Genomic DNA, 14,306 nt, shown 5'->3' with positions numbered 1-14,306 from the left:
TCACTCAAGGTGTGAAGTGCCACACTCTCTGGTCGTTTCTGTGCAGGAGAAGCACCATGGCGACACTGGTCTAGACTGATGCTGACAAAGTGGAGTCATGGGCAAACCATGGAAGACCACGTCTCCAATAAAACTAGATAGGAGCAGATACTTGCTTTGAGAGTCAGTGTCATTGAGTTGGGCTGTGGACAGGTGACTTTCACTGGAATGAAATATCATTTAAGACACTGAGGAGCCATTGAATGTCTCAGGAAAATCTCAGAACAACCTGAAGTTTTGAAACCTGAGGACTTCAGTTGGACAGTTTGACTCATATGGTTTAAGGGGGGAAATGATTCCTTCAAGTGTTTAGCTGGGCCCCACCTCTCTCTTTGTAGACCCTGCCATCAGAAAACCCTTTAGTGGCTCATCCCCCGGAGCCACTAAAGACAGTGCCTACAAGGTATTTTTCATCAAGTTGTCCAGTGACTACTACATGGGTACCCTCTCACATATGTCTTCACACTTGCGCATGCACGCGCGCGCCCGCCCCCCACACACACACACACATAGACAAACCCACATACATGTCGCTCAAATTCTAAAATGCTCTTATAATAAAAACTCAGAGCCAGATATTGGGATAAATGCTGATAGATCAGAGAGACAAAGGAACAAGCTACTGCCACATCTCACCTCACCAACTTCATGAATCCTCTGACTGTCTCTGAGTCCTCAGCCAAAAGGGACTTTTCAGATGAAAAAACTTTAGTTCCTATCTCCTCATGCCTTATATACCTTTCTCCGCCCAGCCATATCACTTCCTTCCTAGTGCTGGGATTATAGGCCTGTGACTCTCAAGTGCTGGGATTAAAGGTGTATGCCATCACTGCCTGGCTTCTATGTTTAATCTAGTGGCTTGTTCTGTTCTCTGATCTTCAGGCAAATTTTATTAGGGTACACAATATATCACCACACATATATACACACACAGTCAATAAATAAAGTACTAAAGATTTGAAAGGCATGAGCAGTAGAGAGTCTGAAGAATATTTCTTTAGGTGGTAAGACTGGTTGATGATAATGAAGGAAAAATTAGACTGTAGGACACAATCATCAAAGTTGACCAAGATGGTGGCCATCAGGCATGTTTGTCTTCTAAAATCTCCAAGGAGTATACTAATGATTATTTGAAAACAGGTTTCACAACAAGAATAGGATGCTGGGACATCTGAACCATAACTTCAATAGCAATTCCAAGGAAGGATGTGTTGTCTACAGTAATCTTGGGGGGATTGAATCAGTTTGGTGATGTCTCCCTCACAAATCATGAGAGGACATGCAGCAGCAGAGAATGGGAACCACAGATGAAGAGGGAGAAGCAAAGGAGTCTGCAGGATGCTTTCAGTAATATTTTATTCTTAAAATTATATTTACTTATTTAATGTGTATATTTGGGTGATTTCCTTAACATCACTAGATTATAAAAGGGAATTGGAGGTTCCTTTTGGAGTTCTTAGTGTTGTTCACAAAAAGGTTTTAAAAATACTTCAAATAGAGGCTGAAGGATGTGTTGATTCAAGTTGAAAAGTAAAGTCACGCTGTAAATCTCAGAGGCTTCTCACAGGAGGGGAATAGACATGTCATGGAGAGGAGCCATGAACTCCAGGTAAGCCAGCATGGAATTCAGTCACACAATGGAAGACAACCGCCTAGTGAGGGTTGAGTGGGTGGGGAAAGACAATCTCAGGGAAAGATTGCTTAGAGCAGAGATAGGGAGAAAAGTGATTCAGAAGAGCTTGGCTGTGCTCTTGTAAAAGCCAGTGCTAGGCAGGGCATCTGGAAAAGTAGAGGATTTCATCAGGGGGATAATTTTTCCAACTTCCCTTTTGTATGGCTTAAGGTGAGCCAACTTCGTAAGGTGGCACTTCCTTCTTGAGTCAGAATATCTCAGGAAGGTGATGGACCCATGTAACCTTAATGTTGAATTAGGCCAGAGATTCTATTTGCTAGCCTTGACCAGGTTTACCCTTTATAGACTTCACTGTTACTAGAATATCTTCCCCTCTGAAGGGGAAACCCAAAATCATTGAGGAAACAGAGATCTCAGCCATTTCTGACATCTCTGATATCTGGAGAGGGTGATGGTGCTCAGAGGTCCACAAACAATCGTGGTTTTAGCCAAGAAAAAAACTGGTTATTTTCCTTTGCCATATCATTAGTCTAAACTGCACAGTCAATATGTGTCCCCCTGTTCTTATCTTACCCCTCTGAATAGGTGTGAATTGGTTCTCATTTGAGTGTGAATTGCCACACTGTCTGGCAGTGTCTATGCTGGAGAAGCACCATCATGACACTGGTCTACACAATGGCGTCTACAAAGAGGAGTCTAGGGCAAACCATGAAAGACCATGCCTACTCTGAACTTAATTCCCCAACTTCATATGTTCTTGGGGAGAAGGCTCCTATTGTTCCTTATAACTGATGTGGGACACTGGCTATGAGAGAAAGGGAACCCCTCAGAGAGATCTGTCTAATAAATCACAGGACACTGAAGTTCCTTTTGTGTTCCAGGGAGAGGGAGGGAAAAGATCCTTGCCTGGAGCCCAGGAGGAGATGAGAGTGAAGTAAAAGCAGGAGTTACTGGAGTGGAGCATCCTAGGCAGGAAACTATGAGAGTCAACATCAGAGTTTTTCAGCATCCTCATCAAAGCCTTTGTATTTGTGATGGGATCACAAGACCATCCATTACTGTAACATGAATCTTAGAGAGTCTAATTAATAAAATCAAACCTGAGGCCAGTTATTGGGGTGAATGCTGGTAGATCAGATGCAGAACAAGCAACAGCTATCTCACCTTGCCAATTCCTCAGCTGGTCCTGATTCCTCAGACTGCAAGCCTCAGAGTCCTCATCCAGAATGAATCTCAGCTGAACTGTGTTGCTCCAAAGCCTGAAAGCTTAAACAGGCAATGCTTAACCAGGCCAAATGCTTCTTGTTCCTGGTCCTCATGCCTTATATATCTTTCTGCCTTCTACCATCACTCCCTGGAATTAAAGGCTCACATTCTGGGATTAAAGGTGTGAGTCACCATGCTTGGCTGTATCCTTGAACACATGGATTTCTGCCTAGCTCTGCCTCCCAATTGCTGGGATTAAAGGTGTGTGCTACCACTGCTATCCTCTATGTTTAATATTGTGGCTGTTCTGTCTCTGACCCCAGATAAGTTTATTAGGGTGCACAATATTTCGGGGGACACAATACCACCACACATTACCCTCCTCAATCATTTTCCTTTCATCCCAGTGGCAGAACTCATCATCTGAGAATTCTTCATGATTTCTTCATGTTGTAGAAAGATTAGATTTAGATATTGGAGGTTTGAATGAGATTGGCCCTTGTAGACTCATATGTTTGAATTCTTGTTCCCACGTTAGTGGAACACTTTGAGAAGGTAGAAGAGGTGTGGCCTCATTAGAAGAGGTGTGTCACTCTGTTGGGATTTGAGGATTCACAAGACTTACAACATTTGGAATGCAAAGCTCTACATGGGATGTCTCCATCAAATTCCTCCTCTTGGAACTCAGGGAAGACTATAGAATAGGAGGCAGAAAGAGTGTAAGAGTCAGAGGGGATGGAGGAAACCAGGATATCAAGGCACACTGAATTAACTGAGCAAGGTGCATATAAGCTCATAGAGACTGAATAAACAAGCACAGGGCCTGCAGGAGTCTGCCCCATATCCTCTGAATATACATTACTGCCTATAGCTTAGTATTTCTGTGGGACTCCTGAGTGTGGGTATTGGTGAAATTATTAAGGCCACTCCACATAGTTAAAAGGAGATTTATTTAATGGTGTAACTTACAAATTAAGGGATAGGTAGGTCGTGGGGTCTGGGGAAAGTGTATCACAGTCCAGAGGTGTTCTCTGGAGCTCTGCTTGGCCCACTTCCACCGTCCAGGGTCCAGAAACTGAGAGAGCGCTGGCTGATCCAGATCTCGGGTCTCCACGCACCTCCCTTGGCCCTGCCTTGTAGGCGTGACAGTTGCCAAAGTCTCAATGGGGGTTGGAACTTTCATATCACAGCTGGAATGGCTACCCACTACATGTGGGAATGAGTGGGGCTCTGATTCCTGTGCCTGCTTTTGAGTATCATTTCTTTCTGTGGGGATGCCTTGTCCAGTCACAATATGATGATTTTTTTGTTTTCTCCTAGTATATTATGTTTTGTCACATTTGGTTGTTATCTCTAAGAATACCATTGTTTTCTATGAGAGACAGAAAGAGTTCATCCTGAGGAAGGAACTGGGTTAAATAGAAGGAGGGAAAACTGTCATCAAAATATATTGTATGAGAACAGAGTCCACTTTCAATCAAAGGAAACAAATGAAAACAATTAAGTTTTATTTTGTATGTATGAATGTTTGTAAGAAAAATGAATGTGCACTACACATATCTTGTACCCTGAGTGGTCTGAAGAGAAGAGAGATTTGAATCCCCTGAAAATTGAACCACAGATGTCTGTCAGCCATATGTAGGTGCTGTGAACCGACCCTGGGTCTTCTGAAAAACAAACAAGCACTCTTAACTGCTCAGTCACCTCTCCTAGTATGGTATTAATACCCACTGAGTAAAATTTAGACAGAAATGGAAAATGAAGCCTAATAAACTCTAATACATTTAAATACATACTGAATGGACAAATATTTTGTTCTCTTAAGGTACTACTTGCAAAACTTACCAAGGAAAGATCAATACTTGGAGAGAATCCCATTTTAATTCGATGTATTGAAATTTGGTCTTACAAAGATATGATCACAGATGACATATCAACAACTCACCTTTCACTTCCATTTATATCTTACTCAGACCTTCATAACTTTGTCAGGTGTAGTGGGTATCTATTCCAGCTTTGATCTGGAAGTTCCAACCCCCATTGAGACTTTGGCAACTGTCACGCCTACAAGGCAGGGCCAAGGGAGGTGCCTGGAGACCTGAGCTCTGGATCGGCCAGCACTCTCTCTGTTCCGGGACCCTGGATGGTGGAGGTGGGCCAAGCAGAGCTCCAGAGAACACCACTGGACTGTGATACACCTTCCCCAGACCCCGTGACCTACCTATCCCCTAATTTATAAGTTACACCATTAAATAAATCTCCTTTTCACTACGTGGAGTGGCCTTAATAGTTTCACCAATACTCAGGTTTCCACACTTTCTTCTGATGCTGGAAAATCATCCAGCCATATTAATCTTAATACACATTTTTTTGTGCTACAAGTATTTCATTCTCACACCTTTTTAACAATATGTTTTCCTGTTTCCTGTTTCCTTTTTTCCTTTCACCTTATTATAAAACAGAGCAAAATAGTAAATTAAATTAAAAAGAAAGTTGGCTCGAAAATACATGTGTAGCATAATAGCAATAAATTAGTATCTCCAGTATACATAGTGTTCAGTTATAAATCTCTGTATATTCCTCTGCAGACACCATATAAAACAGGTCACTCAACAATATTGTCTGCATTGTACAGTCCAGGAAATGCTCTCACATACACATGCTTGTGGTCTCTATTGATGATAAATAGTAGATGGGTCAAAGCAAAATATCAAGCAACTGAAGTTGACAACATCCAACAGAAAAACAAGGAAAAGTCCTGATAAAATGTTATCTTGAGACAATGGCTGAGGGGTTTTAGACATATGTGCCCTCTATCCTGTAGGTGGATGAGCAGCACATTAACTGTTTCTATTGTAAACATCAGTATAACTAGAGATTGACAATAGCCCCCTCTCCTTGAAACAGTGTTCCCCTCAGTTGTAATAAAGTGCATGACCTCTTTCCCCTTGGCCTGTTTTGCTGTTTACATTGGAGCTTGTCACAGAATCAGAGCCCATCCTGACTCAGGGAAGGGTTGTTAGAGGACTGTGGAAACCAAGTGTGTTTGTGCCTCAACTGAGTAGACCAAATCCCATCTCCACAGCCTACTTCTCAGTGAGTTCACAGAGCTCCTGGCAGTGCACACACAAAAGTCTTTAGATCCTCTGTAAAGTGGAAGGCTGCAAATGATGACTCTTTGTAGATGACCAGTGATTATAGAAGGAACCAGGTGTGTGCTGGATACGTGTATTCTGGACAGAAGTTTCGTGCCCTGGGATGACAGGCTGGACCCTATGCATCTGAAAATCTCCTAATTTCCTCATGCATCATCAAAAGTAAATTTACACACACACACACACACACACACACACACACACACACACACACAACACATACAAACACCTATATATAATTACTGTGTAGCCAACAGATGAGTCAATACCATACCGTGAATATTACCTTCATATTTGGACTTTGGTATGGAGATGTACTCTTCCTTGTCTGTCCATGGTTGCTGCTGCTGAGAGAATCCTACAGCAGTGTATAGCATATTGGAGGTGAGATAGATTTATTATATTATTCTTGTAAGTTCTGTGAAGTGTTCCACAGTTATTCTAACCAGAAGATGAGTATTTTATGGCTCACCCTCTATTCCTAAACAAATATCCACCATTAATTAAAAACCAAAATATTAAAAATTATAAACTGTACCCATATCAGGCAACAGAGTATACCATCAGGAGAAAGGCAAAAGAAACAGGAAAAAAAACAAATGAGTCTGTTAGGAAACTAAGAGCTTAGTTTTGATTTCGATGATGATAAATAAAATCTGAACCAGTGAATTGCAGAAATGAAGCTTCTGCTACTTTAGGAATATTTGTCCATCCAGCAAAATTTCTTTAGAGAGAGACAAAGAATGTTGACCTGGACATGTGAGTAGCAATCTATCATTGCACAATGTTTTCCCTATTCATATACCAGCATTTAAGATAATCATGTGTGCAAAAAAGACACAAAGAGGAGCAGAGCATGTTAATACTGCTTGGGGGCCTTATGTGGGTCTAGACTCTAGGAGAAGCACACATCTCCATTTTCACTGTAAAGTTCATGTCTGCCAATTAAAAATCACATGCCAATACATATGGGTTATTAGCCTCATCTATGTGAGATAACATTTCCATAAACAGTTCAAACAACAAATATAAAGATGTTTAGACATTTGACTGGTAAGGGAAAATGAACAAGAATAAGAATATAGAGGCTGGTGAGATGGCTTAGAGGTTAAGAGCACTGACTGCTCTTTCAGAGGTCCTAATTTCAATTCCCAGTAACCACACAGTGGCTCACAATTATCTATAATGAGATCTGGTGTTCTCTTCTTGCATGCAGGCATACATGCAAGTGGAAAATTGTGTGCAAAATAACTAAAGAATTTTTTTAGGCCATCTCTCATTGGACCAAGAGGTGAATGACTCTTCTCACACACAGAGAGTCCTGACCCTAGGACCCAGGCCCTGGGACACAGCCAGTCCCCAGCAACCCCCACCCAACACTTGCCTCAGTTGCTGGCCAGCAGGGAAAATTCCTGCAGGAAGCCCCCCTACAACCCCCCCCCCATTGTACCCTGCAATCCATAAGTTCTACACCCTGCCCCCATACCCATCTTACTATGATCCCAGTAACTTTGAGGCATGGAAATCAAATCACCAGCTCTCATTGGACCAAGAGTAACTTCCTGAGGCACAGAAACCAAACTGCCAGCTCTCACTGGACCAAGAGCCAGCTTTCATTGGACCAAGGGCTCTCATTGGACCAAGGGCTCTCATTGGACCAAGAGTAACTTCCTGAGCAGGGAATCTACCAGTCCTCATTGGACCAAGAGTGGCTTTCTAAGACATAGAATCTGCCACCTCTCATTGGACCAAGAAATTTTCCTGAGACACAGAATCTGTTAGATCTGACTGGATGAAGAGCCCCAATAAGACAAAGAGCAGCTTGGTGAGTCACAGAATTAACTAGCTGGGGTTGGTCCAAGAGCAGCTTCCTGATACAGAATCTACCAACTCTAATTAGACCAAGAGCCATGATTAGACCCAGAGGGGCCCCCTGAGACACAGACACAGCAAGCACAGACTGGACCAATAGCAGCTCACTCAGACACAGACACCTCTTGCACCTAGTAGAGGAAGAGGTGGGCAGAAGTTAAGGCAAAAATACATATAACAACATAAAGTAATATGGAATCACCAGAACCTAGCCCTCCTGCAACAGCAAGACCTGAACATCAAAACGTAAAAGAAGCAGAAGAATGTGACCATAAAAACAGCTTCATGAAGATGCTAGAGGCCTTTCAAAAAAAAATGAAAAATTTCATTAAAGAAATGGAGGAAACAGCAAACAAAAAATGGAAGAAATCAATAAAGATGTTGAGAAAAAGGCAAACAAAAATTGGAAGAAATCGATAAAGAAATTGAGGAAAAGACAAATTAAAAAATTGGAAGAAATCAATAAATCGCTTAAAGAAAGCCAAGAAAACCAGGAAAAAGCAATTAAACATGTGAGGGAAACAGTTCAAGACCAGAAAACTGAAATAGAAACAATGAAGAAGACACAAACAGAGGAAATGCTGGAAATAGAAAATCTGAGTAAAGGAACAGGAAACACAGATGCAAGCATAACCAACAGAATTCAAGAGATGGAAGAATCTCTGGTGTAGAGGATTGTAGCAGAAATCTTAAAAAGTCTTATTAATAAAATCGAACCTGAGCCAGGTATTGGGGTGCATGCTGGAAGATCAGAGAAGCAGATCTCACCTTGCCAGTTTCTCTGCTGACCCTATTTCCTCAGACTGGAAACCTCTGTGTCCTCATCCAGAATGAATCTCAGCTGAACTGTGCTGCTCAAAACCTAAAAGCTTAACAAGTTAAAAGCTTCTAGTTTCTGATCTTCACGCCTTTATACCTTTCTGCTTTCTGCCATCACTCTCTGGGATTAAAGGCTCGCTTTCTGGGATTAAAGTCAAGTGTCACCATGCCTGGCTGTTTCCAATGTGGCCTTGAACTCACAGAGATCCAGAGGGATTTCTGCTTCTGGAATGCAGGACTAAAGGTGTGTGTGCCACCATTTTCTGGCCTCTATATCTAGTCACTATTCTGTTCTGTGACCCCAGATAAGTTTATTAGGGTACACAATATTTGGGGGAACATAATACCACCACAATTAGTAATAGCCAGAACTTGAAAACAACCTAGATACCCCTCAACTGAAGAATGGATAAAGAAAATATGGTACATATACACAATGGAGTACTACTCAGCAGAGAAAAACAGGGTGCAGATACAGAGTTGTGAGACTGGGTCTCCTTGTCACAATTTGGCCTGGATCTCACTCTGTAGCCTGACATGCCATTGACTACATTGCAATCCTCCTGGCTCAGTCTCCCCAGTGCTGGGATAAATTCAGTAAGTCAACATGTCTGGTTTATGAGGAAGGATTTTCAAACAACTTTTACTTAATAGAGTATGTACAGCTGCTAATAAAGCTGTCTTCTATGTTTGTCATGTTGACTGTGGTTTTTCAGCCGTTGAAGAGCACAGAACAGAGATCCTTAGGATCCCTAAAATTCAACAGGAAAGGAGAAATAGTGGGAAAGCACGCCGTCAAAGCTTCACCTATATGCCTCAACCAGATGCGATAGTCCATTAAAAAAGTGTGTAAGATTACACAAATAAAATTTAGGAGGTACAAGCCAACAAATGTGACCACCAGCATGAGGATGGTGTGGGCTGCTCTAGACTCAGCATGGCCTCGGTGGTTCTGATTGGCAGCGAAGATGTGCTGTGTTCGCTGGTGATGTCTATGCAGGAGAAGCACCATGGAGACACTGGTCCAGGCCATGATGCTGATGAATGTGGCATCATGGGCAAAAAGCAAGATGACAATGCCTGCACTGAATCCAGATGTGGAGCAGAACCACTTGCCTTGATTGTGAGTGTCATTGCCTGTGCTCTGTGGACCCCTGATTTTGATTGGAATGTAGGCATTATTTAAGACACTGAACAACCAACAGCTGTAACAAGAATAACTCAGGACATCAGGGGCTCTTCCTCGAGGCATCAGCCTACCCCAGTGACCAGGAACAAGAGTGACAAACTGATGGATGCTCAGGACACAGGTGGAGCACATGTTTGTGCTTCGAGCCACCAGGCGAATGAAGTACCCAATTTTGCATTGCAGGTTAGTTTGAGGACTCCTTGGAACAAAAACCATCACGTTGTCTGGAAATGCAGTGACAAGGAGAATGAACACACTGGCCACAGCCAAGTTGGTGACAATGACCTGTGTGGGCCTCAGTCGAGAGCCAGTAAAGATGGGAGAGAAATTATGGACAAACAGAAGAATGTTGGCCAGTGTCCCACACCCAATCTCGAAAAGCAGGAGTGTCTGCAGAGCCAATTCCTCAGTGGCTTTCAGAGTTTTATTCTCAGAGGACATGAAGACAACTTCTGTGCAGGCTGGAGTGATGACCAGGAGGAACACTGCTGCCTTCAAAACACTTCTCAATGTCTGAGCATTAGAATGATTTATGTCTTACTTCTTCTATGAAGGGAGACACTATGGTATCACAGTATAGGAACTTGTCCTGGAGAACACTCCATAGACAACCCAGACTATTATTTTGTACTTCATGTACTTTCCCTCACCTCATGATACAAGTGTATTAGTGATACAACTGTATCATTCTTGGTCCACACGTCAGCCATTGTCACACATTGTGGCATATAAACATATGAACAGTAAAACGGGGAACACATTATTTATCTTTCGAATGCAACATCTTCCCTCAATGATAAAACGTGTTAAGAAATACAAATTCGAGGTTGGAGAGCTGGCTCTTCACATGACTCTTGTTCTAATCCAGCACTCACATGGTCCTTCATATCACCTATAACATCAGTTGCCCAAGTTGAATGCCCTCTCATGGTTTTTGTGGCACTGCACAAATGTGGTGCCAGACATACAGGCAGTTATAACACTAGAGTCATAAAGTAAAATTACTATATCTTTAAAATGACAAGAATTCAAACTTGTAATTCACAAAATCATGTAAGTAAAGTAAGTGGCCAAAAAAGAACCTATCAGCTTTTTTAAAAATTTTATACAGATCATCAAAGTGATAGAATACAAAATATTTCAAAAAAGTAACCAGTTTTCTGATCACAAATATGAACCTCAATTTATACATATATATCCTTATGTACATAAGCAACCACAAAAGTTCTATGAGGTAACTCCTTTGGCAGATAAACATCTTATGTGAAGTGACTGCATACAGGACTAACTCAAAAAAATCAATAGCCCTCATATATACAAATGATAACTGGGTTGAGAAAGAAATAAAAAAAAATACCCTTCAAAATAGCCACAAAGAATATAAAATATCTTGGTGTAACTCTAACCAAGCAAGTGAAAGACCTATATGACAAGAACATAAAGTGTTTGAAGAAGAATATTGAAGAAGATATCAGAAGATGGAAGTATCTAACATGCTCATAGATTTGTAAAATTAACATAGTAAAAATGGCCATCCTACCTAAAACAAGGTAAAGATTCAATGCAATCTCCATGAAAATCCAAACACAATCCTTTACAGACCTTGAAAGAACAATACTCAACTACATATGAAAAACCAAAAAACCCAGATAGCTAAAAGAATCATGTACAAAACAACTTCTAGAGGTATCACCATCCCAGATTTCAAGCTGTACTAATGAACAATAGTAATATAGCCCACATGTTATTGACATAAAAAAAGAAACGTTGATCAATGGAATCAAAAACCCATGCATAAAACAATACACGTATGGACACCTGATTTTTGACAAGGAAGCAAAAATTATACACTGGAAAATAGGAAGTATCTTCAACAAATGGGGCTGATCTAACTGAATGTCTGCATGTAGAAGATTGCACATAGATCCATATCCATCACCATGTACAAAACTCAAGTCCACGTGGATCAAAGAACTCAACATAAATCCAGCTACACTGAACTTGATAGAAGAGAAATTGGGGAACAACCTTGAACAATTGGCACAGGAGACCATTTCCTGAATAGAACACCAATAAAGCAGACACTAAGATCAACAACTAATAAATGGGACCCCATGAAACTGAAAAGCTTCTGTGAGGCAAAGGATACTGTCAATAGAACAAAACATCAGCCTTCAGAATGGGAAAGATCATCTCCAACCCCACATTTCACAGAGGGCTGATTTCCAAAATATAAAAAGAAATCAGTTTACACGTACATATGGAAAAATCCCCAGGTACCAAAGTATTTCATTTATTCATACTTTTGTGTATCTATCCTATTTTAATGAGGAAGCAGAAACTGGAGAGAAAATAAGCCATCATCATCTTCCCTCAGCCACACTCAAAATGTGGTGATACACGATCACAGTTAAACCATTTGCCCAGACAAATTCTTTGGAAACTCCTGTCTTTGAATCATGTCTTTGAAAGCTCTTATTTAATCTGCAGCTTACTTCATATATTGTTTTCCAGAGGAACAATCAGTCTCCATCCACCAGTTAAAATTAACCACCCCATATACGGATGTCAAGTTCAATGTCACTTTCAACTAAGTGTTAAGCTGTGAAACAGACACTTCCTTGGGATGAAGAAATCATTGACATCATTAGGTAAAAAAGAGACAAAAAAACAACTATCCTAACCATTAATGTGGACTTCAGAAGAGTTGCAGTAGGGAGAAGAGAATGTTAAGCAGACATCTACAGGTGCAATAATCCTACCTGTCCAGCCACAGCAAGGATAGAGGTGCTCACAGAGATGAAGACCACCTCCTAAAAACTTACTGAAGAAACAAAGCTCTTATTTATTCTCCATTTTAAGATCTTCTCTTCCCTGAGACAGAAAAGGCTTACCTCTCCAATATTTTCCATGGAACATAGTGCATGTGCCTGAATGAACACAGATTACCAGTGCTCATAAAAGGACTGTTTATTAGACTAACATCCCTCAGAGAGTGCATTATCTTGTCATGTGTGGTGTCAATGACAGTGTTTGCACAGAGACTTTGGGATACCTTTAATGAAGGAAAAAAAATTGGTCCTCAGGGCAAATCACAATTTTACCTTGATAATGATAATGTTTTTGACTTTGTTGGATGTTAAGGAATAGCTGTCAAAAGTTAGGAAAATGTTTCCCATGTATCCTTTGGGAGCATCTAAGTTTTCAAATTGTGTTGTCATCAGGGGTGGAGAGGGGCACTTCAGGGAAGATGAATGGATTTGTTTAGTGTATTTCCAAGGGGGCTTATTGTACAGTAGTTTCACACTTTCAAAATCATACTGGCATGAAATCCTTGAGGAAGACCATCAACATGTCATCAGGAGTCTGGTATTTTCCATCTGTGATCCAAGTATTGGGAAAGAGCCATGAACTTGAGGTAAGCCAGAACAGAGATGAGTCACACAGTGGCATACAGGCCCATGGTGGGGAGTTGGGCTTGAAGAAATACTAAAGAATAAAAATCATCGTGGCAATCATGCTTAGAGAAGAGAAAGAAGGAAGGGTAATTCAGAGCAGCATGGCTGTGTTCTGTATGAGCCTTGCTAGGGTGTGGGAATATGGGAAGAAAAATTACAATAGTTCAAAAAAAATACAATAGTTCATCAAAGTGAATTTTTTTTAAAAAAACCTGTACTTCAATACAGCCTCAGGTGATCCCATCTTTTAGGAATGGTTCTTCCTCTTGGGGCATAAGCTCCTGGCCAGGTGATTGGCCCATGTGATGTGAAAGTTGAATCTCCATTTAGGCCAGACATTCTGCTGTGTTGGACTCAATGAATTTTTCTTTAATTAACTTCTATGTCACTCTAATGTTTTGTACAACAATTATCCCTGGTCAATATTCCAGGAATTATGAAATATCTAACTAGACCAAAGGTAAAAAGTAAAAGACAATGACTTGTGTGGGGGTCCTCTCCCTCTGGGCCTGTTGGCCAACATATCGAGAGGGGAAAGGGGCAGATGGGGAAACAGAAATCTTTGGTAACCCATAAGCAGGAATGCAGATAGCTCTTTAGAAGACAGATTTCACTGAATAAGTTCAATTTTATTCCAGAGTATAAGGAATGTAGCAGGGAGCTTAGGGACAAACCCTAGTTTGCATTAAGTGGCACACCCCTATCACAAGGCTTAGTATGTGGCAGTAGGGTCCTATAGCAGAGCTTCTAGTACACATCGTCTTAGTGGTGATCTGTGCCAAGGACTATGTTAAAGAAGAACCAGGCATTTGGTTTCAGAGGAAGCTTTTGGATTAGGTCAGTTTTCCAGGCCTGGGGACATTCTCCAGATAAAGCTAGGTAGAGAGCAGGAAGTTCTGCTAGAGGGTGGTGGTTCAATTTTGCTCAGCATGTAG

General features: G+C 41.1%; 1 protein-coding gene across 1 annotated transcript; it reads right to left on the bottom strand.

Annotated features, from left to right (window-relative positions):
- Positions 1 to 215: 215 nt before the first annotated feature.
- Positions 216 to 10,393, bottom strand: LOC131901334 (vomeronasal type-1 receptor 4-like). Its single transcript, XM_059252519.1, has 2 exons — positions 9,445 to 10,393; positions 216 to 334 (listed from the first exon to the last, which is right to left on the bottom strand). The coding sequence occupies exons 1-2, from the start codon at positions 10,352 to 10,354 to the stop codon at positions 216 to 218; spliced, it is 1,029 nt and encodes a 342-aa protein (XP_059108502.1). The 5' UTR covers positions 10,355 to 10,393.
- Positions 10,394 to 14,306: the final 3,913 nt, after the last annotated feature.

This window comes from Peromyscus eremicus, unplaced genomic scaffold (assembly GCF_949786415.1).
Source record: "Peromyscus eremicus unplaced genomic scaffold, PerEre_H2_v1 PerEre#2#unplaced_72, whole genome shotgun sequence".
NCBI lineage: Eukaryota > Metazoa > Chordata > Mammalia > Rodentia > Cricetidae > Peromyscus > Peromyscus eremicus.
This window is presented reverse-complemented; position numbering and strand designations above follow the sequence as displayed.

Excerpts from the sequence above, each read along its gene's own strand:
- LOC131901334 (XM_059252519.1), bottom strand. The coding sequence starts at position 10,354 with ATGTCCTCTGAGAATAAAACTCTGAAAGCCACTGAGGAATTGGCTCTG. Across the intron at positions 335-9,444 it reads TCTCTGTTCTGTGCTCTTCA|CATTTCCCCCCTTAAACCAT; the intron begins ACGGCTGAAAAA and ends ACTTGAAGGAAT.